At 56.4% G+C, this 20,302-nt stretch overlaps 1 protein-coding gene across 2 annotated transcripts; it reads left to right on the top strand.

Annotated features, from left to right (window-relative positions):
- Positions 1–2,982: 2,982 nt before the first annotated feature.
- On the top strand, positions 2,983–20,201 carry RHOF (ras homolog family member F, filopodia associated). Of its 2 annotated transcripts, XM_039471575.2 has the most exons (5): positions 2,983–3,415; positions 3,662–3,749; positions 16,273–16,382; positions 16,461–16,595; positions 17,780–20,201. In XM_039471575.2, the coding sequence occupies exons 1-5, from the start codon at positions 3,278–3,280 to the stop codon at positions 17,942–17,944; spliced, it is 636 nt and encodes a 211-aa protein (XP_039327509.1). In that variant the 5' UTR covers positions 2,983–3,277; the 3' UTR covers positions 17,945–20,201. The 2 variants fall into 2 exon arrangements, with proteins under 2 accessions (XP_039327509.1, XP_074258238.1); XM_074402137.1 differs by lacking the exons at positions 2,983–3,415; positions 3,662–3,749 and adding an exon at positions 13,988–15,772.
- Positions 20,202–20,302: the final 101 nt, after the last annotated feature.

Here is a 20,302-nt window from a genome sequence, read left to right on the forward strand (position 1 = left end):
GGCCGGCGGGGAGGTGGCAGGGCTTGCCTTACTACTGAGACGCCGGCGTCCCCGCCTCTTCCGGCCCCTCCACCCAGAGCCCTAGCGTGGAATACGACCTTTTGGACCCTCGGGGTGGAGAGACGCCGAAGCCTCTGCCCGGGCTGTACCGTAAGTCGGCTCAGCCATCTCAGGTTGCCTGGCCCAGTGCGTCTCTGGCTGGCCTGTGACCTCCAGCAAGCTCCTGCTCCTCCCCCCACCCCCCAGCGCTGGGAGGAGCAGGTCGGGCACTGTTTTGAGCTGTTGGCACTCCAGGAGTGGCCCTGTCCCGGGCTGGTCCCTGAGTGCTCATGGGCAGCTGAGGCCTGGAGGCTGCTCAGGGATGGTAGATGTACTTGCCAGCCCACCTCCCATCCCTGCGACCTCAGGGAGTAGTTTCATTCCTGAAGGCTCAGTGTCTTCTGCCTCATGTGGGTGTCACCTCTACAGCGTTCTCAGGCACCCAGGGAAGTGGGTGCCACAGCATTGCCTCACTGGGGCTGGCCAGGCTTTGCTCTGACAGCTCAGCAGTGGCTGGGCCCCTGCTATTCCCTGGGGCTCAGTTTCCCTGTTGGCGTCACTATGGCGTCGGCCTCCGTGCAGACACCGATGAGTTGACCCCACAAATGCCACCTGGCCACTCCCCCAGGCTTCAGTGCCCCAGCAACTCTTGTGTCAAATACCAGCTTAAAGAATCTTTTTTTGCCTTCTCAAACTCTCCAGGAATTCCTGGTGACTGGAAGGGGAGTGACTCGGGTCCTCAGCCTCTTGGAGGTAAGGGAGCTAGCTGCCTCTCTGGTGGGCGTGCCCAGCTCTGCCCAGCTTCTGAGGAAGCTGCGAGCAGCTGGCTTGGCTCCAAGGTATTTTTAGCTACTGATCAGCCCCGCTCCATCACCACGACAGGTGGGTCCAAATCAAACACACTCCAGGCAGGTGGGGCTGGGGTTCTGCCAGCCTCCTGGCCAGCAGGGGTGGGTGGGTAGGCTGGGGCCGGTGTCAGCTGTTCCGCCTGGGCCAGGCCAGGCTGGGAAGGGGACTTGCGCTCACTTCCCGCCTCCGCTCCTCTGCAGGCTTGTGCTCTCATAAGCAGAGATCACAGCCCATTTCCTGGATGGAGAAAGTGGACGTTGAGGTCTGAGGCTTTTGCGGACAGTCAGGAGCCCTCCTGTGGGCTCGGGTGACTCACTCAGCAGCTTCTGGGTCCTCTTCCTCCACCTCCAGGAGTGCCTCATTCACCTCCTGTGGCCCTGGGGAGCCTTGGCCCCAACCCTGCCTCCCCAGCCAGTCAGAGCTCCTCTGGTTACCCTGAAGGAGCTCAGGGTCCAGCTGGTGGTTGGGCTCCCCTCCTGTCCCCCACTCCCGTGGAGCCTGGCAGGCAAGTCCTCCGTGATGTGACCCCGGTTACCTTGACAACCCTGCCTGGCCTCCCGTCTCCTGGCCCAGCCACTGAAGAAGCTGAAGAGGTTTTCTAGCTGTCATGCATTTGTCAGCCCGGGTCCCCACCCTGTTTCCCCCTGCCTGCCCTCCAGTGCTGCCAAGCCGTGTGCCAACCAGCACTCAGCCTTCCCTAAACGGTTCCCCTCTTCCAACCTGCATTGCTTCCCCCGAGACTGACCTCGAAGACTGGGGCACAACTGCCTCTGAATAAACGTGTTGCAAAAAAGGAACAAATGAGTTGCTGTGCATTTGTCTAGTGGGTGTTTGACCCAGGAGACGCCCCTTTGTCCAGTGACAGGAGAGGGCATCCACCCAGAACCTGGGGTGTCCTGGCCTCCCGTTCCCAGCTCCGCTGTGGTCTTGGGATTCTATGGGCGGTCGCTGGCGCCCTCTGGCGGTCAGACCGTGTCTTCCTTGTACCGGCTGAGAACCTTGACCACGAAACTGCCAGCTTGGCGGTTTTCCTCCACGAAGTGAGATTTACCTGACCTTTGCAAAGATCTTGAAAACGGAGTTTTTGGGGTGGGGTTGCCAGCAAAAAGATCCTGCGTCCTGCCAGCCCCTATCTGAAGAAACTACCGAAGGTCACTTGACCCTAATCATGCTGCTGTTGGGGTTTTGTTAGAAATGTGCTCTTCCTACCCGAGTTGGTAGAATCCCACTGTCTCGGCCACGCTCCCGTGCCCACCTGCCGTGGGCTGGCTCCGGGGGTCCCTCTGCCACCCTGACCGCTCACTTGGCTGGTGCCGCAGTCACCCCTGCCCGTGGTGGGGGTTACGGTGACCTCAGCCATCAGACCTGATAGTGTTGCCTACAGTTAGTGCTCAACAAGCTGTTTCCATCAGGAGATGCCAGGGTTGGGGGGATTCGTGGGGTGAAGGAAATGTGGCTGCTGGCAGGGAAACGCATTTTCTTACATTTCTTGGTTGGTGTGGGGTTATCAGTCTCCAAAACGCGAGGAGAGGGAGAGGGACCCAGCTGACTTCAACTAGAGCTACTCCAACCTGCCCCTCCCTGATGGCGTCTGGCGTGATTCACGCTTCTGGCTCCGGCTGGAAGGAGGCGCCCGCCCACGTGGTTTGGGGCCAACCTGCGGCCGCTGTTGAGGCGATTGCCCGGCAGAGGGCGCTGGGCGTCCACTCTACAGCCCGGGGTCGGGTGCGGTTAAGGGGAGCCCAGTCCCTCACCCCGAGCCCGCGCGCGCGCAGGCGTCCCGGGGCGAAGTGAGGTGGGCAGACACGACCCTCACATCAGCATCTTCCCTGGTGCCACCGCCGCTACGTCCTGTGGGGAAACTGAGGCCAGAGGCAGATAGGTGCGGAGCCACGCCGCTGGGGCAGTGCGAAGCTGAGGGGCTCTTTCCGGAGCTCGAGGCCGGGGGCTCCTCGAACCCGGTGCGGAGGCACAGCCCGCCAATCCGGGAGGCCCTGTCCGCGCCGGCCAATCGGAGTGTCCCTGCCGAAGGAGGCGCCTGCCAATCCGGGGCGCCCTGAGTCGCTGGGCAGCCACGATCGGGTCTCGCCGGCGGGGGGCGCGCCGTGACGCGCCGGGGTGGCGGTGGGAGCTGCGCTTGCAGCTGAGCCCCGTTTCTCCGGTGCCGCAGTATCCCTGGTACTGAGAGCTGAATACCCACACCCAGGGCTGGGGCCGTAGCAGAAAGGAAACTGAGGCTAGGAGGTCGGCCGGGAGGCTGCCTGGCGGAGGCGGTGCCGCTCCGAGTGGGCGGGGCTAGTCCAGGCCCCGCCCCGTCCCCGACCCCGACCGCTCCGCTCCGCTCCGCTAGTGCCCGGCACGCCGCCGCCAGTGCTGCCGGCTCCAGGCTATGGATGCCCCGGGGGCCCCGGCCCCGGCCGCCGCCCCCGGCCCGGGCAGGAAGGAGCTGAAGATCGTGATCGTGGGCGACGGCGGCTGCGGCAAGACCTCGCTGCTCATGGTGTACAGCCAGGGCTCCTTCCCCGAGGTGAGGCCCGCAGCGGGGCTGGGGTGGGGGCGAGGGATCCCCCTCAGCCTGAGCCCGGAGCCCCGACCCTCGGCCCCCCGGCGTTCCGAGTCCAGAGAGGCGGCTGCCACCCCGGGGCGCCCCCTCGGGAATTCCAGAGCCCAGCGGGGTGAGGGGGGCTGATCCCGGACGAGTGAAGGGGGCGGACAGTGGGTTCAGCTGGAACCTGGGCCCACTAGGGACCAACCCCCACCACGTCTCCCGCAGCACTACGCCCCGTCGGTGTTCGATAAGTACACGGCCAGCGTGACGGTTGGCAGCAAGGAGGTGACCCTGAGCCTCTACGACACGGCCGGTGAGTGCGCCTGCGCGCCGGGGGTCCCGGGGGTCCGCCCGCCCGAAAGGTTTCCCCGCCGGGGCATCCCCCACCGAGCGTCCCCGCCCTGCACCCTGGCGGGGCCCCGGCGGCTCTTCACTCCTGACGGCCGCTCAGAGCGCTAGCAGCGCGGCCCTAGAGGCCAAGCCCTGTCTGTTAAGCGGAGGGTGTTCGGAGGAGGAGGCGAATTCCTGGGCCACCCACCCAGCTCTGTGCGGAGAGCCCACGGCTCGTTCCTCTCCTGTGCTTCTAGAAAGTAGCATACTTCTCTTGGGCCTCCCGGGATTCCAGGATTGCTGCGCGGCCTGCTGTGGTCTCTGCAGACTCTGAGGGCCGCAGATTTGAGTCTCTGGGTGCTCGGATTGCCTGGGCTGTGGTTCTGGAATGCTGCCGGCCACAGATCAGCCTGTGGCTCCAAGGCTCTGTGGGTGCTCTCTGCAGCCTGAGGCTCCGGGGTCCGGCGGGCATGAGTTCTGCATCTGCAGCTCCGGGGATTCCACGGCTTGCAGTTGGTGGTTCTGGAATTCTGTGGCTACAATTACTTCTGTGCTTTCCTAGTTCCCTGGGAGGAAACCAGACAGTGTAGAAAATGAACTAAGGAAGGAACAGAACACTGAGCACCGGGGCCCCACACCAGGCTCTGCTGCTACTCACATCCCGCCACAGGCGGTTTGTGGATTTCTTCTGTTCAATTGCATGAGAGTTGGTGTTGTGATGGGTGGGGATGTGAGGAACACCGTCAGTGGGAGGACCCTGACTCCCATCTGGGCTTCATCAACATTAGGGACCAAAGGTTGAGATCCCCAGGTGGGGCCTCACCCCACCTCTGTGACTCAGTGTTTAGTGACCTGTGGGGAACCATGTCATCAGGTGGCCCTCCCCTTCCAGCTAAGCCTTTTTTTTTCTGAGACGGAGTTTCGCTCTTGTTACCCAGGCTGGAGTGCAATGGCGCGATCTCGGCTCACCGCAACCTCCGCCTCCTGGGTTCAGGCAATTTTCCTGCCTCAGCCTCCCGAATAGCTGGGATTACAGGCACGCGCCGCCATGCCCAGCTAATTTTTTGCACCTTTAGTAGAGACAGGGTTTCACCATGCTGACCAGGATGGTCTCGATCTCTCAACCTCGTGATCCACCCGCCTCGGCCTCCCAAAGTGCTGGGATTACAGGCTTGAGCCACCGCGCCCGGCCCCAGCTAAGTCTTTATGTGTGAGATGAAGGGTCCCATTGACCTAGGATGGAGCCAAAACTCAGCCCCCTCCCCACCCCCCGCCCCCACCCCCGCCCCCGCCACCAGCTAGAACTTGGAGAGGACTGGAAAAGGGGCTGTCCCAGCTCAGAGCCCCCTCCGTTCCAACTTCAGCAGGTCTTGCCTTAGCAAACTCTTGAGGAACTTGTCTTTGCAGGATGTGGGCCCTGTAGGGCCACCCCCAAAAGGGGACCTGTCTCCAGCCCTGGGTGAGCTGGGAGAGCCCAGTAAAAGTGTGGTCTGTCTGAGACACTTTTACTTTCTCGTTTCTTGTCCAGGAGCCCAGGAGGGGGCAAGGTCATTAACCCCACCTTGTGGGTCAAGTGCTGCTGGATGGAGACATTCCCAGCAACCCACGGCCTTGCAAGAGGCCAGGAGTGTTTTTCTTTCCTCCTCCTCTGCCCTTGGGGCCTCCCCTATCAGGCTAGGGTTCACGGTTCACGGCAACCTCCACATCATGAGAACACAGATGGCCTTTCTGGCCTTGCCCGGGGAGAGATGCTCAAAGAACATGTCAGAGTAGATTGTGGTGTGGAAATTCTGGAAAGCTGCAAGTTGGTGTAGGAAGAATTTGTGCTAAAAGCTGCTACGAGAGGGACAGAGCGCGTCCCCTGCCATAGTCACCACAGGCAGGAGACCACTGTCACTGTGGGGACCCCATCCAGAGTCACATCCTGTCAGACCTGGGCTTTGACACCGGCTCCACTGGTTGTGTATCACCGGGGATGTCTGGGCCTCAGTTTCCTCATCTGTCATGAGAGCTAAGAGGGTCACGAGGATTAAATCAGATTACTATATGATGTCCAGCACTCAGCGCAGGGGCTGGATCTGGGGAAGGGCTCAGCAAATGTCCTTGTGACTTTTAAGACCTTCTTACCAGGCTGGGTGCAGTGGCTCACACCTGTAATCCTAGCACTTTGGGAGGCTGAGGTAGGAGGATTGCTTGAGGCCAGGAGTTCAAGATCAGCCTGGGCAACATGACGAAACCCCATCTCTACTAAAAATATGAAAATTAGCCAGCTATGGCGGCCTGTGCCTATAGTCCCAGCTACTCGGAAGGCTGAGGCAGGAGAATCGCTTGAACCCAGGAGGTGAAGGTTGCAGTCAGCTGAGATCATACCATTGCACTCCAGCCTGGGCAACAGAGCAAGACCCTGTTTCAAAAAATAAAAAATAAAAAAAATTAAAGACCCTCCTACCATCACTGCCACGGTCCAAGCTGGCCCCAGCTCCTGCCGCAGTGGGGGCATCTGTCTTCCCTGGCAAGATTCTTCCAAGCAGCAGAGAAGCGGGGCTCAGGGAAGGAGCTGGCCTCATAGTCTGACAGACCACGTTGGGGTATCCAGGAAGAAGAAATCTGGCTGCTCCCTCCAGAGTGTCGCCAGTGACGGGAAGACCCGCTCATTAGAGGAAATCCCCCGATCAGTGAGCACTGCCAGGGAGGGTCCAGGTCCCGGTGCTTGTCATGAAGCAAGGCTTAGAAGGGGTTGGAATTAATGGTAGTAGGTCTGAATTCGGAGGTGATTCATCTCTGCCTGCGTGGCCGGCTCTCAGGAGAACGTGGCACAAAGCAATGACCAGGCAGCCACATAGGGAGAGGCAAAGGCTAAGAGGGCAAGGGAATGGCCAAGCCAGAAATGAGTCTAATAAATGTAGTTGTAGAAGGTTCTAGAACCCAATGGGCTACACCCAGTGGCGGAAGGGGCATCTTCTCAACTGGTGGCCGCCAGAGCTTGTGTGACAGGGGCAGCTCTTGAGGCTGAATTTCGCACTGGACCAAACGCTGGCCCAGGGTCCAGACCCTGCCCACAGGGGCCCTTGTCGAAGGCCCGTCTGGCTCCGTCTCCGTTCTGAGGAAGTAGTTATAGACCGCGCAGCGGAGGAGGGGAGATGGGGTGACCAGGCTCTCAGGGCTGAGGGGAAGGGGCGGGGGCTGTGGCACCCACTGCTCTGTCGGCCTCACCCCAGCCCCGACATCCTCTGAGACAGGAAGCTGCGGTGAGGTTTGAAGCTTCCTGGGCAGGGGGAGGCAGGGGAAGGTGGGCTGTGAAGACACAGGCGGGGCTGAGCTCCTAGGGCCATGGTGTGGGGACCAGGGTTGGAGGCGCACAGGATCGGGTGTGGGTTGCCTGGGAGCAGCGATCCCCTTCTCAGCCTGAGATGGGAACAGAAAGAAAACTGGTGGGCAAAGGAGGAGCAGTTGCTAAGACAAGGAAGCAGGGACAGGTGGGTGTCGTGAGCCCCAGGAACACTGGAGGCCTGGGCCAGGCCGAGGCTGGGGTCACCCAGAAGGTGGTCTCAACTCCCGGCTGGGCTGCCCAGCCCCTGTCTCCCGGGGAAGCGCAGGTGGGCGGTCCCCAGCAGAGTGAGTCGAAGTGGGTTCCTCTTCTGGCAGCTTCCCTTCTCGTGCTGCCTGCACCCCTCCCTGACCAACGCCCCAGCTGGAGCTGGGGGCCACCTGCCCTGTGTGTCCTTGGGCAGACTTGGGGTCTTTTCTCCTCAACCCTACCCCAGGCCTTAGAGACCCCTGACCCCAGAAGGAGGACTGCCTTGGCAAAGTCCCATCCCCCCAAGAAAATAGCCTTGTAGGCCCGATGGCTCACGCCTGTAATCCCAGCACTTTGGCAGGCCGAGGCGGGCAGATCACGGAGGTCAAGATATGGAGACCATCCTGGCCAACATAGTAAAACCCATCTCTACTAAAATACAAAAATTAGGCCGGGCGTGGTGGCTCACGCCTATAATCCAAGCACTTTGGAGGCTAAGGCGGGCGGATCACCTGAGGTCGGGCTTTCAAGACCAGCCTGACAAATATGGTGAAACCCTGTCTTAAAAAAAAAAAAAAAAAATTAGCCGGGTGTGGTGGCGCATGCCTGTAGTCCCAGCTACTCGGGAGGCTGAGGCAGGAGAATTGCTTGAACTTGGGAGGCAGAGGTTGCAGTGTGCCGAGATCATGCCACTGCACTCCAGCCTGGGTGGCAGAGCAAGACTCCACCAAAAAAAAAAAAAAAAAAAAAAAAGCCCTGTGTGCAGCCTGAGCCTCCCTTCCGCCCAGCCCCGCCGCACGCCCGAGTGCACTTCAGGATATGGGGCGCTCCAGGGGAGCCCAGGCCTAGAGACTTGAACTCACCAGAAGTGCATGCATCCTTGGCATGTAACTCCTGGAGTTTTTTGGGAGGTGTGGTTAGCGACAGGGTCTCACTGTGTCACCCAGGCTGGAGTGCAGTGGCATTATTGTAACTCACTGCAGCCTCAGCTTCCTGGGCTCAAGTGATCCTCCCACCTCAGCCTCCCAAAGTGCTACGATTACAGGAGTGGTCTCCTGGGCTGTCTTAACCTCTAAGCCCATCTGCAGAGGCTGGGTGGGTCCCCTCTGTGACTATGGGCAGGTGATATGGCCCCTTTCAGCCCTGGTATCATTTTGGGTAGAATGTGGGGGGTAGTGATATCACCTGGTGTCTGGGAGGCCCCTAAAGCTTCTTAGTCCAAATATTCAGGGGTTCTGACCACCCCCCACCCCAGGCTATTAACTTCCCCTGGAGGTTTCTGTTTCAAGAGTAACCACAGCAGGGCACAGTGGCTCACACCTGTAATCCTAGCACTTTGAGAGGCCAAGGCAGACAGGTTACCTGAGGTCAGGAGTTCAAGACCAGCCTGGCCAACATGGCAAAACCCCGTCTCTACTAAAAATAAAAAAAAAAATTAGCCAGGTGCAGTGGTGTGCGCCTGTAATCCCAGCCACTCTGGAGGCTGAGGCAGGAGAATGACTTGAACCCGGGAGGTGAAGGTTGCAGTGAGCTGAGAGATACAGAGTGAGATTTCATCTCAAGAAAAAGAGTAACCACAAAAGCAGTCCCTCCTGCCTCCCAGCCCTGCCTCCCCCACCTCCACCCCCCTGTCCGATTGCTTCCCCTCTGCTCGTGTGTCACTTTCCAGATTAGGGGCAGGGTTATCACTGTTATCACCCCCTTTCCCCGATAAGGAAGTTGACACCCAGAGAGGGAAATGTGGACGTCAATTTGAGATGTGGAGACTGCCCTGAGCAGTCCCGCCCAGAATGTGCATGAATGAATGGAACCTGACCCTCCTGATTCATACTGTTGAGGGTATTTATTAATAGTACACTCCCTGCATCCCCAAGTGGGCATAGGATTGTCGCACACAGAAGCATGTCCTCTGCAGGCCTGGTTCCCCCCCACCCCACCTCAACAAAGGCCCACATTGAATTCTAAGGAAAGCTGAGCTTGGCAGAGTCAAGCCAGAAAGCCAACCTGAAGGAGGCGCTGGAGTCCAAGCTGGCTACCTCTCCCTTCCCAGAGCCCCTCTTTTTCTTTTCTTTTTTTTTTTGAGACAGAGTTTCGCTCTTGTTACCCAGGCTGGAGTTCAATGGCGCGATCTCGGCTCACCGCAACCTCCGCCTCCTGGGTTCAGGCAATTCTCCTGCCTCAGCCTCCAGAGTAGCTGGGATTACAGGCACGCGCCACCACGCCCAGCTAATGTTTTGTATTTTTAGTAGAGGCGGGGTTTCACCATGTTGACCAGGATGGTCTCGATCTCTTGACCTCGTGATCCACCCGCCTCGGCCTCCCAAAGTGCTGGGATTACAGGCTTGAGCCACCGCGCCCGGCCTTCTTTTTTTTTTTTTTTTTTTTTTTTGAGATGGAGTTTTGCTCTTGTTGCCCAGGCTGGATTGCAGTGGCGCAATCTTAGTTCACCAAAACCTCAGCCTCCCAAGTAGCTGGGACTACAGGCATGCACCACCACGCCCAGCTAATTTTGTATTTTTAGCAGAGACAGGGTGTCTCCATGTTGGTCAGGCTGGTCTCGAACTCCCGACTTCAGGTGATCCACCTGCCTTGGCCTCCCAAAGTGCTGGGACTACAGGCGTGAGCCACCATGCCTGGCCAACCCCCTCTTTCTTGAGATGGCTGTGTTGATAGCCTTTTCCTCACCTGATCAGTGCTGGGACGAGTAGGGTGAGGATTCCTCTCTGTTTTCTGGGGTAGGCTAAGAAAAAAAATACTCCAGTAGGGTCCTCTATCATTTACAAAGCTTCCCCTTAGCTGTGTGGCCTGGGGCAAGTTACTCCAACTCTCTCTGCTTCCATTCTCAGCCTGTAAAATGGGGCTAACAATAGTGTCTACCTTGTAGGATTTTTTGGGAGAAGATGAGTCAATCCAGGCAAAGGGCTTCGAGCTAGACCCGGCATGTAACACAGGAGCCTTCATGGATAGGTGCTACCAGAATCTAAGTGGTGCACACCTGCTGCCCCAGCTTCTCGGGAGGCTGAGGCAGGAGGGTGGCTTGAGCCCCGGAGGTCGAGGCTAGAGTGAGCTATGATCACACCACTACACTCCAACCTGGGCAACAGAGTGAAACCCTTTTTTTTTTTTTTTTTTTTTTGGCAGAGTCTCACTCTGTTGCCCAGGCTGGAGTGTGTGTAGTGGTGAGATCTTGGCTCACTGCAACCTCCTCCACCTTCCCAGTTCAACTGATTCCCCTGCCTCAGCCTCCCAAGTAGCTGGGATTACAAGTATGTGGCACTATGCCCGGCTAATTTTTGTATTTTTAGTAGAGATGGGGTTTCACCATGTTGAACAGGCTGGTCTCAAACTCCTGACCTCAAGTGATCCATCTGCCTCAACCTCCCAAAATGCTGGGATTACAAATGTGAGCCACAGCACCCGGCCTAGACCCTGACTTTTGTATGTGAGAGAGAGAGTCAATATTAACTACCTTTATTATTACTGGCATCAGGCTCGCTCACTTTTTGTATCTCCATTTCGCAGATGAGGAAACTGAGGCCCAGAGGTTAATTCCTAGTTGGGGAGGCTGGGGACGGCTTCCTAGAACTGGTGCTTTTAGAATGGCCTGGTAGGCAGCTGACCTTGGGGACTGAGGTGGCCTCTGGCACACAGGGTACTTGTCTCTGACCTTGACAAAGGTCCCCCCCCCTCCACCGCCCCCCACAGGAAGAACTGTCCCCGCCCAGCTTACCTCCTGGGTGGCTGCTTGAATGAACACAGGTCAGGAAGTGGAATGCCCATTCAAAGGCTGCAGAGGCACCTAAGCCAGAGAGATGACTCTTTTTTTTTTTTTTTGAGACGGAGTTTCGCTCTTGTTACCCAGGCTGGAGTGCAATGGCGCGATCTCGGCTCACCGCAACCTCCGCCTCCTGGGTTCAGGCAATTCTCCTGCCTCAGCCTCCTGAGTAGCTGGGATTACAGGCACGTGCCACCATGCCCAGCTAATGTTTTGTATTTTTAGTAGAGACGGGGTTTCACCATGTTGACCAGGATGGTCTCGATCTCTTGACCTCGTGATCCACCCGCCTCGGCCTCCCAAAGTGCTGGGATTACAGGCTTGAGCCACCACGCCCGGCCGAGATGACTCTTAACACCATCTTCACGCACCCCTTCTTTCTAGCCTTCCTTCACCAAACACGTGTTGAGCTCACCTGTGTTCCCAGGGACACGTGAACAGCACAGAGGTTGTTCCTGCCCGCAGGAGACGCAAACAAAAAAAAAAAAACCCAGAGAAGTACTGTTTTTTGTTTTTTATTTTTGTTCTTGTTTTGAGACGGGGTCTTGGTCTATGCCCAGGCTGGAGTGCAGTGGCATGTATTTTTAGTAGTAGAGATGGGGTTTCACCATGTTGGCCAGGCTGGTCTCAAACTCCTGACCTCATGATCCATCTGCCTTGGCTTCCTAAAGTGCTAGGATTATAGGCGTGAGCCACCATGCCCAGGCCCAGTTGTGAAGTCAGGTATGGGTGAGACTATGAGTAAAGCCACTGTCACGGGGCAGACTGCCAAGGAGGCTGTTTCGGAGCAGTCAGGAAAGGTCTTTGAGAGGAGGCAACATTCGACAGAGCCCTGAAGGAGAGGAGGGAAAGAGCCTCTGGCTGGGAGCAGCGGTTCATGTCTTCAATTCCAGCGCTTTGGGAGGCCAAGGCAGGTGGATCATGAGGTCAGGAGTTTGAGACCAGCCTGGCCAACATGATGAAACCCCATCTCTACGAAAAAATACAGAAATTAACTGGGTGTAGTGGTGGGCACCTGTAATCCCAGCTACTTGGGGGAGGCTGAGGCAGGAGAATCACTTGAACCTGGGAGGTGGAGGCTGCAGTGAGCCAAGATCATGCCATCTCACTCCAGCCTGGTGACAGAGTGAGACTCCATCTCAAAATAAATAAGTAAATAATAATGGTCCCAAAGCATAAGAGTAGTGATGTTAACAAGTTGTTGTAATTGTTCCGTTTTTATTTTTTTGAGATGGGGTCTCACTCTGTCACCCAGGTTGGAGTGCAGTGGCACGATCCCAGCTCACTGCAACCTCCGCTCTGGGGCTCAACTGATCCTCCCACCTCAGCCTCCTAAGTAGCTGGAACTACAGGTGCGAGCCACCATGGGCTAATTATCTGTGTTTTGGATAGAGATGGGGCTTCACTCTGTTGGTCAGGCTGGTCTCGAACTCCTGAGTTCAAGCGATCGGCCCACCCTGGCCTCCCAAAGTGCTGGGATTACAGGTGGGAGCCACGGTGCCTGGCCCCGTTTTATTATTGTTATTGTTAATCTGTTACTGTGCCTAATTCATAAACTAAGCTGTTTTATAGGTATGTACATATAGACAAAAACAGTGTATCTAGGGTTCTAGACTATCCGTGGTTTCATACTTCCACTGGGGTCTTGGAGGCCACCCTCGTGGGTTAGGGGGGACTACTGTACCTGTTCACTCCTGCCATATTTGGAAAAGGGAATATGTTATGCCAGAACTATGAACCCCATTGTTACATCTTAAAGGCCCAGAACCAATTTTTGCACAATACAAAATAGCACGTTTGTGTGTATTCGCAGAAGGAACATCCCACTTGGAATTTCATGAACTGGGGTTGATTCCTAGGCCAGTCACTGAGTCATTGACCTCAGGCAACTCACTTCATTTCTGTGACTCTGCTTCTTCCTATGAGGTGGGAGTATTCATAATTTCCCTACCGTATCTGGCTGTCATGTAAGGATTTTTTTTTTTTTTTTTTTTTTTTGAGATGGAGTCTCGCTGTGTCAGCCAGGCTGGAGTGCAATGGCTCCGTCTTGGCTCACTGCAACCTCCGCCTCCCGGGTTCAAGTGATTCTCCTGCCTCAGCCTCCTGCATAGCTGGGATTACTGGCATCCGCCACGCACACCCAGCTAATTTTTGTATTTTTAGTAGAGACGGGGTTTCATCATGTTGGTCAGGCTGGTCTCAAACTCCTGATGTTGCGATCTGCCCACCTCAGCCTCCCAAAGTGCTGCAATTACAGGCGTGAGGCACCTCGCGCAGCCAAGGATTTCTTAATCACTTCTAGACTAAAGCACTCTGAAAACTACATAGAGCATAGGATGTATTATTATTAAAGCAGATACGGAGGGCAGGCAGTTATCCTAAAAAGAGAAATAATGCAATGGTTAGTCTGGATGTTTAAGAATAAAATGCTGGGGAGAAAATGGCGAAAAAAGTGAGGGAAGAACGTTTCAGGCATGTGGAACAGCAAGCACAAAGGCTGGGGCGTGAGAGCTTGAGGGGTTTGAGAAACGGTGAGGTGGCGCCTTGGCTGGACTGCAGTGAGCAAGGGGGCGTGGCAGAGATGAAGTCATGTGGACCTGGGGAGGTATTTGGATTTTATACAAAGGGCAATAGGGGCTGGGCATGTGACTCACGCCTGTAATCCCCGCACTTTGGGAGGCCAAGGAAGGCAGATCACCTGAGGTCAGGAGTTCCAAGACCAGCTTGACCAATATGATGAAACCCCATCTGTACTAAAAAAAAAATACAAAAATTAGCCAGGCTTGGTGGCAGGTGCCTGTAATCCCAGCTACTTGGGAGGTTGAGGCAGGAGAATTGCTTGAACCTGGGAAATGGAGGCTGCAGTGAGCCAAGATCTGCCACTGCACTCCAGCCTGGGCGACAGAGCAAGACTCTGTCTCAAAAAAAAGGGGGGGGGGGTGCAATAGGGAGCCATTGAAGGTGCTTCAGCTGTGGGGGGCAGATATGACTTGTGTTTTAAGATCCATCTAGCTGTCAGATGGTGAATGGATTCATCGAAGGGCTGCAGGAGGCCAGGGAAGAGGGACAAAGGAGGACTTAGATGAGGATGGGGGGGGTGGTGGTTGCTGTCCAGTGGAACTTTCTGCAGTGGTGGGAATGCCGTGCACCTGCACGGACCATTGCATTACCCATGAGCCCCAGGTGACGATTACTCACCTGAAATGTAGCTCATGCAACTGAGGAGCTGAATGCTTCATGTTCATTCATCAAGTTAATTAACGGGCTGGGGCCACCCTGTTGGACAGCGATTACCAAGAGGGGATAGTTGGGGACAGAAAAGGGGCTGGAAGAGCATCCCAGCCAGTTTCCCAGTGTCTTACAAGGATGTCTCTCACTTTATGGGGGGTGGTGGTTGGGTCTGAGCCCTTGCTCTGCCCCAATGTCAGGGGACACTGGCTGAGGGATGGCATGGACGGCCCTCCTGACCCAGCTGTCGCTGTCCTGGTGGCTTCTGTTCACTGTTATGGCCCCCATGTGTGGGGTGTCTTGGCTGGTGACAGCCCTGTGAGGTACATTTTATAATTTTCATGTTCCAGGTGGGGAATCTGGGGTTCCCACCACTGTCCTATCTAAGGCACAGCTGGTGGGAGCAGAGCTGGGACTGGAACACACGTCTCATCTGCCTCTAGTGACTACACCCTTAAACACTGTTCCGTGGTGGGGCTGGCTAAGAACTTGAGGAGGTCCCTGGGTTGAGGGGGAGCCAGTGGGGAGAGGGTGTCTGTGTCGTCACCAGCAAGCGGGCAGGAGCAAACATAGCCTGGTGGTGCTCTGTGGAGATGCCACTTGTCCTGAGAGGTATTGGCAAGGAAAGAGCCGAGGGCAGGCTGGTGCCACTCAGCACCTGTAGCAGCTGGGGATGGGGCAGGGGGGATTCCTGGGCCTCCAACCTTCCTTGTTCAGTGGAAGGAAGTCAAGGGGCGGGGGGCTGGTCACCAATGAGCCTGAAAGGCTCTCAGTTCTCACTGCGGGGATTTTTACAAAATACCCGGGCATGATGACTAGGCGCCAAGTACAGAACCCTGGGCTGGCTCCTCAGATGGGAAAAAGAAAATCAAGGACGATATTGGTGAAATGGGCAAAATCTGAATATGGCCTGTGGACTGCATTAGAATGCAGAGTCTGTGTGGTTTCCTGGGCTTGGGGCAGGTGGGAGAATATCCTTGTTCTCAGCAGACAGGTGCTGAGCTAAGGGGTGAAGAGGCAGAACGTCTGCAGCGACCGTGCCCTGGTAGGGAGGGACAGAAGTGCCTCTGGGTAAAGCCAGAGGGGCCGCTGCAAGCAGGTGGTGAATCGGTCTGAGCTCTTCGCACTTTGTTGCAATTCTACTGTAAGTTTGAAACTGTCAATATAAAAAGTTACAAAGAATTGTTTATAAAAAAATGAAAACCCAACCAAGCTCAAGGCTTAAGCCTAGATCCCTGTTCAGATTCAGCCCGCGCTGGGGCGGGGGCAGGCGTCAGGATTAAGGTATCCCCCCAGAATGTGCTATGTGGGTCTGGGTGGGGAGGGTACTTGATGCTGTTCCCAGCAACCCACCACCCTCCTCCTAGTGCTTGCAAGGATGGACAGGGAACTCAGCCGACTGTATCAGAAGCAAAGAAGCTGGAGGCTGAAGCCAGACACCAGCCTCTGGGGACTTGGGGACACCATGAGCCCAGCAGCCCCACAGGTCTGTATCTTTGGCTAGGGGAGGTTTCCAGTCTTCGCTTTGCTTGAGTGTAGGTCAGGGGGATCATACTGGCTGCCAGCATCATCCAGCGTTAGCGGTTTCTCCAGCCCCAGCCCTAGAATCAGGCCCAGCTCTCAGCACTGCGTGGGTTTGATCTCAAGGGTTCTTTGCCACCATCCAAAACCCAGGGGTTGCCACCCACAGGTTTTGTTGATGTTAAGAGACAGAGTCTCGGTCTGTCACTCATGCCGGAGTGCAATAATTCGATCACGGCTCACTACAGCCTCACACTCCTGGGCTCAAAACGATCCTCCAGCCTCAGCCTCCCGAGTAGCTGGGACCACAGGCCTGTGACACCACTCCCGGTTTGTTGCCCATTATGTAGATGAGGAAATTGAGGCCCTAAGGCAGGGTCACTTGCCAGGCCCCTCCCCCTTCTCCCATCAGAGTCCACACAGGGAGGGGACGTCCCCTGACCCCCAGCTGCTCTCTGCTTTCAGGGCAAGAAGACTATGACCGGCTGCGGCCCCTGTCCTACCAGAACACCCACCTCGTGCTCATCTGCTATGACGTCATGAACCCCACCAGCTATGACAACGTCCTCATCAAGGTGAGGCCCGCCTTCGGGGTGGTGGCCCCAGACCTGGGCCCAGCGGCAGCCCTGATCCCCTGCCTTCTCCCCCCACAGTGGTTCCCTGAGGTCACGCATTTCTGCCATGGGACCCCCATGGTGCTCATCGGCTGCAAGACGGACCTAAGGAAGGACAAGGAGCAGCTGCGGAAGCTCCGGGCCGCCCAGCTGGAGCCCATCACCTACATGCAGGTGGGCCAGAGGCCACGATTCCGAGACACGGCCGCACCTCCAAAGCCTCCCGGACCTTCGGCCTCTGCAACTGGAGTGCCTTAGCGGCCTTTTGGGAAGCTGAAGGAAGCAGGATTCTAAGAATAATTTTTTTTTTTTTTTTTTTGAGATGGAGTCTTGCTCTTGTCACCCAGGCTGGAGTGCAGTGGTGTGATCTTGGCTTACTGCAACCTCAGCCTTCTGGGTTCAAGCAATTCTCCTGCCTCAGTCTACCGAGTAACTGGGATTACTGGCACCTGCTACCACACCCAGCTCATTTTTGTATTTTTAGTAGAGAGGGGGGGGTTTCACTATGTTGGTCAAGCTGGTTTCGAACTCCTGACCTCAACTGGTCTGCCCACCTCGGCCTCCCAAAGTGCTGGGATTATAAGCATGAGCCGCCGTACCGGACCAAGAATGATAATTTTTAAATACTAGTATTGGTGGCCTGTGGACCTGAGCACTTCACATGACTACTGTCAATCCTCAGGATTCAGAAGCAGGTGCTGTTCACGTCCCCCATTACAGGGGAGAAACAGGCCCAGAGAGGTTAAGCAGCTTAACCAAGGCCACACAGCTAGCCAGAAGTGGAGCCAGGATCTGGTCCCATCCGCTGGGCTCCACAGTCTGTGCTCTGAGCCACTGTCCTGCCCTGTCCGCCCTTGTGTGAAAGTAGGCGTCCCCTTCACGGGCCAGTCAACCGTGCAGCTCTTTAGATGAGGCATGAGGGAACAAACAGGATAAGAGGAATGCAAAGGCAACGAGCACCTTTCACAAGAAGTAGAAACCATTAACGAGGGCAAATTCATTTGCCTAAATGGTAGAGAGGTGGCTGCCAGTCCTGTCTGGAGGCCTCCACCTCTTCTCACAGGCCTGGGAGACACACATGGGGAACCCCCTGGTCTCAGCGTTCAGCCCCTCCCCACCTAGAGCTGGAGAGAGGGCAGGGTGGGGCCTAAACAGGGCTTTTTCCCCTTCTGGGGGCTGCACTGCACTGGCCCCCCATTCCACCATGCACACTGAGGGCCAGCTGGGATGGAGGAGAGAGACCGGCCCAAACCAAGGCCTCCACCCCTGGAGAGTCCCCAGAGCCAACCCCAAACCCCCGAGGTGGTGTCAGACCTCCAGGGGCCCCTCAGCTAACACCGGCTCCTCCCCTGACCCAGGGCATGAGCGCCTGCAAACAGATCCGAGCTGCTCTCTACCTGGAATGCTCCGCCAAGTTTCGGGAGAATGTGGAGGACGTCTTCCGGGAGGCCGCCAAGGTGGCTCTCAGTGCTCTAAAGAAGACACAGCGGCAGAAGAAGCGCCGGCTCTGCCTGCTGCTGTGACCCAGGGCAGTTGGCCATCGAGACAGCAATGATGGGGCCCGGGACCCCAGGGGCCAACTGCGCTGGGAGGCTGCCCCATCCCCACCCTCCAGCTCCTGGTGTCTGGACTCTTGCAACATTCAGGAATTCTCTCCTTTCCTGGCTGGGGCTCTGACCATAAACTCCCCTCCAGGCTCCCCCTGGGGTGCGGTGGTGATGTGGGTACGGGAGCCAATGTCTGTCCTCAGGACTCAAAGTGCCCTCATCACAGCTGCCCCCGCCATGAGGGTCTCCCCAGTGCAGACCCAAGTTATGCTTGGAATGAACAGTCCATCTGGTGGTGGGTAAATGTGGACCTGGCACTATTCCACACGGGCGCCCAGGCCCACCACTCCTATGTCCCTGCCTCCCTGGGCTCTGGAGATAGGTACCGCTGTACCCTCCAGCTCCTTCCTTCCTCCCCCAGGAACTCGGGGGCCACCGCGGGGGCCAGGCCTATCAGGAGGACACAGGCCGCAGCCCGGTGGTGCGGCTGGCACCAACCCCTCCCATCTCCATTCCACACGGAAGACTTCAACCTTCAGCTTGACCTGTGTCTTCGGAGAGCTGGGAGCAGTGTGCCCAGGGGGCAGACGAAATAGCTTCTCAGATGTTAAAAGTATACCCTGGACCCGCCATTTGACCACCCCCTCAAAGTCTCATCCAAAGCCCCCACTGTCAGGGACTCAGGGTGGGAAGAGCCATCGGCTCCCCCACGTCATGAGCTAGTTTTTGTGGACTCTCCCCCACTGGCAGGACAGGACTGGCCCATTTAACTACTGTCAAGCTCCCAACCTGCTGTTCCTCAAGCCTTGCTTCTACCAGCCTGTGGAGTCCAGGAGGCAAGACATCCCAGCCTCCTTTGAGAACTAACAGAATCAACTCCCAGCCCACGTGGGACAGTTTCAGAACTGGTTCACGGACTGCCCGTGTCACCAACAGCCAGACACCTAATCCCTAAGCCTCCTTTGGGAAGGTCTGGGGTCTAGGGTCCACAAGTTTTCTGGGGGGCAGGAAATGGAGTCTCCTTGTTACCCAGGCTGGGGTGCAGTGGCGTCATCTTGGCTCACTGAAACCTCCGCTTCCCGGGGTTTAAGCAATTCTCCTGCCTCAGCCTCCTGAGTAGCTGGGATTATAGGCACATACCACCATGCCTGGCTAATTTTTGTCTTTTTATTACAGACGGGGTTTCACCATGTTGGTCAGGCTGGTCTTGAACTCCTGACATGATCAACCAACCTTAGGCTCCCAAAGTGCCGAGATTACAGGCGTGAACCACCTCGTGGGACTTAAACAAGCATCCCAGGGGATTCTGGTGCCCAACAGGGGTCGCAGGCTGCTCAGCTCTGGAGTGCACCTAGGAATTGGTGTCGTCTAAGATGAGTTGTGGCTCCTGCTCTTCCTGGTATCTCCTGCCTCAGCCCCCTGGCCCAGTGCTGAGGCATCAGCTAAGCCTGAGCTTCCAAGAAATCGGGTCACCAAGGGAAGAAGCCTTCTGAGACCCACCTTACCCAGGTTCCCAAGGCCCTGCCATCCCCTGGGGAATCAACCAAGGAGCTCTTGTTCTCAAAGAGCCCAAGGCCTTGTGGACAAACAATGGTCTGCAAACTACAGCCTATGGGCCACATCTGGCCACAGCCTGATTTGTAAATAAAGTTTAATTGGAACACAGCCACACCTATTCCTTTGTGCATTGCCTTGTGCTCTGTGACTACAGGCAAGAGTAGCTGCCACCTAGACCCCCTGGCCCATAAAGCTTAAAATAGTTGCCATCTGCCCTTTACAGACAGCTAGCTGACTCCTAATCTAGGGCAAAGGTAGGCACCTAAAAAGGGCCAGAAAGGAGACCAGAACGAAGGGCAAGGCATACAGGAGTGGCAGCGCCTGTGGCGACTGGAGAGCAGGTACCCCCTGCCATGGTAACGTTGCCAGGTCCATTTTTCTAGGGAAAGCAGAAATCTGGATTTATATGTGGAATCTCACTGTGGGGGAGGGGAAATCTCATTTTTAAAATGTAATCAGGCCAGGCACAGTGGCTCACGCCTGTAATCCCAGCAGTTTGGAAGGCCAAGACAGGAAGATCACTTGAGCCCATGAGTTGGAGACCGGCCTGGGCAACACAGCAACACCCCATCTCTACTAAAAATATTAAAAAGTAGCAGGGTGGCCGGGCATGGTGGCTCACACCTGTAATCCCAGCACTTTGGGAGGCTGGGGCGGGTAGATCACAAGGTCTATAGATTGAGACCAGCCTGGCCAACATGGTGAAACCCCATCTCTACTAAAAATACAAAAATTATTGCCGGGCGCGGTGGCTCAAGCCTGTAATCCCAGCACTTT

This window comes from Saimiri boliviensis, chromosome 7 (assembly GCF_048565385.1).
Source record: "Saimiri boliviensis isolate mSaiBol1 chromosome 7, mSaiBol1.pri, whole genome shotgun sequence".
In the NCBI taxonomy this organism is placed as follows: domain Eukaryota; kingdom Metazoa; phylum Chordata; class Mammalia; order Primates; family Cebidae; genus Saimiri; species Saimiri boliviensis.

Coding starts and splice junctions, on each gene's coding strand:
- RHOF (XM_039471575.2), top strand. CDS start 3,278: ATGGATGCCCCGGGGGCCCCGGCCCCGGCCGCCGCCCCCGGCCCGGGC. Junction 3,750..16,272: donor GAGCCTCTACGACACGGCCG/GTGAGTGCGCCT, acceptor CTCTGCTTTCAG/GGCAAGAAGACTATGACCGG. Junction 16,596..17,779: donor AGCCCATCACCTACATGCAG/GTGGGCCAGAGG, acceptor CCCCTGACCCAG/GGCATGAGCGCCTGCAAACA.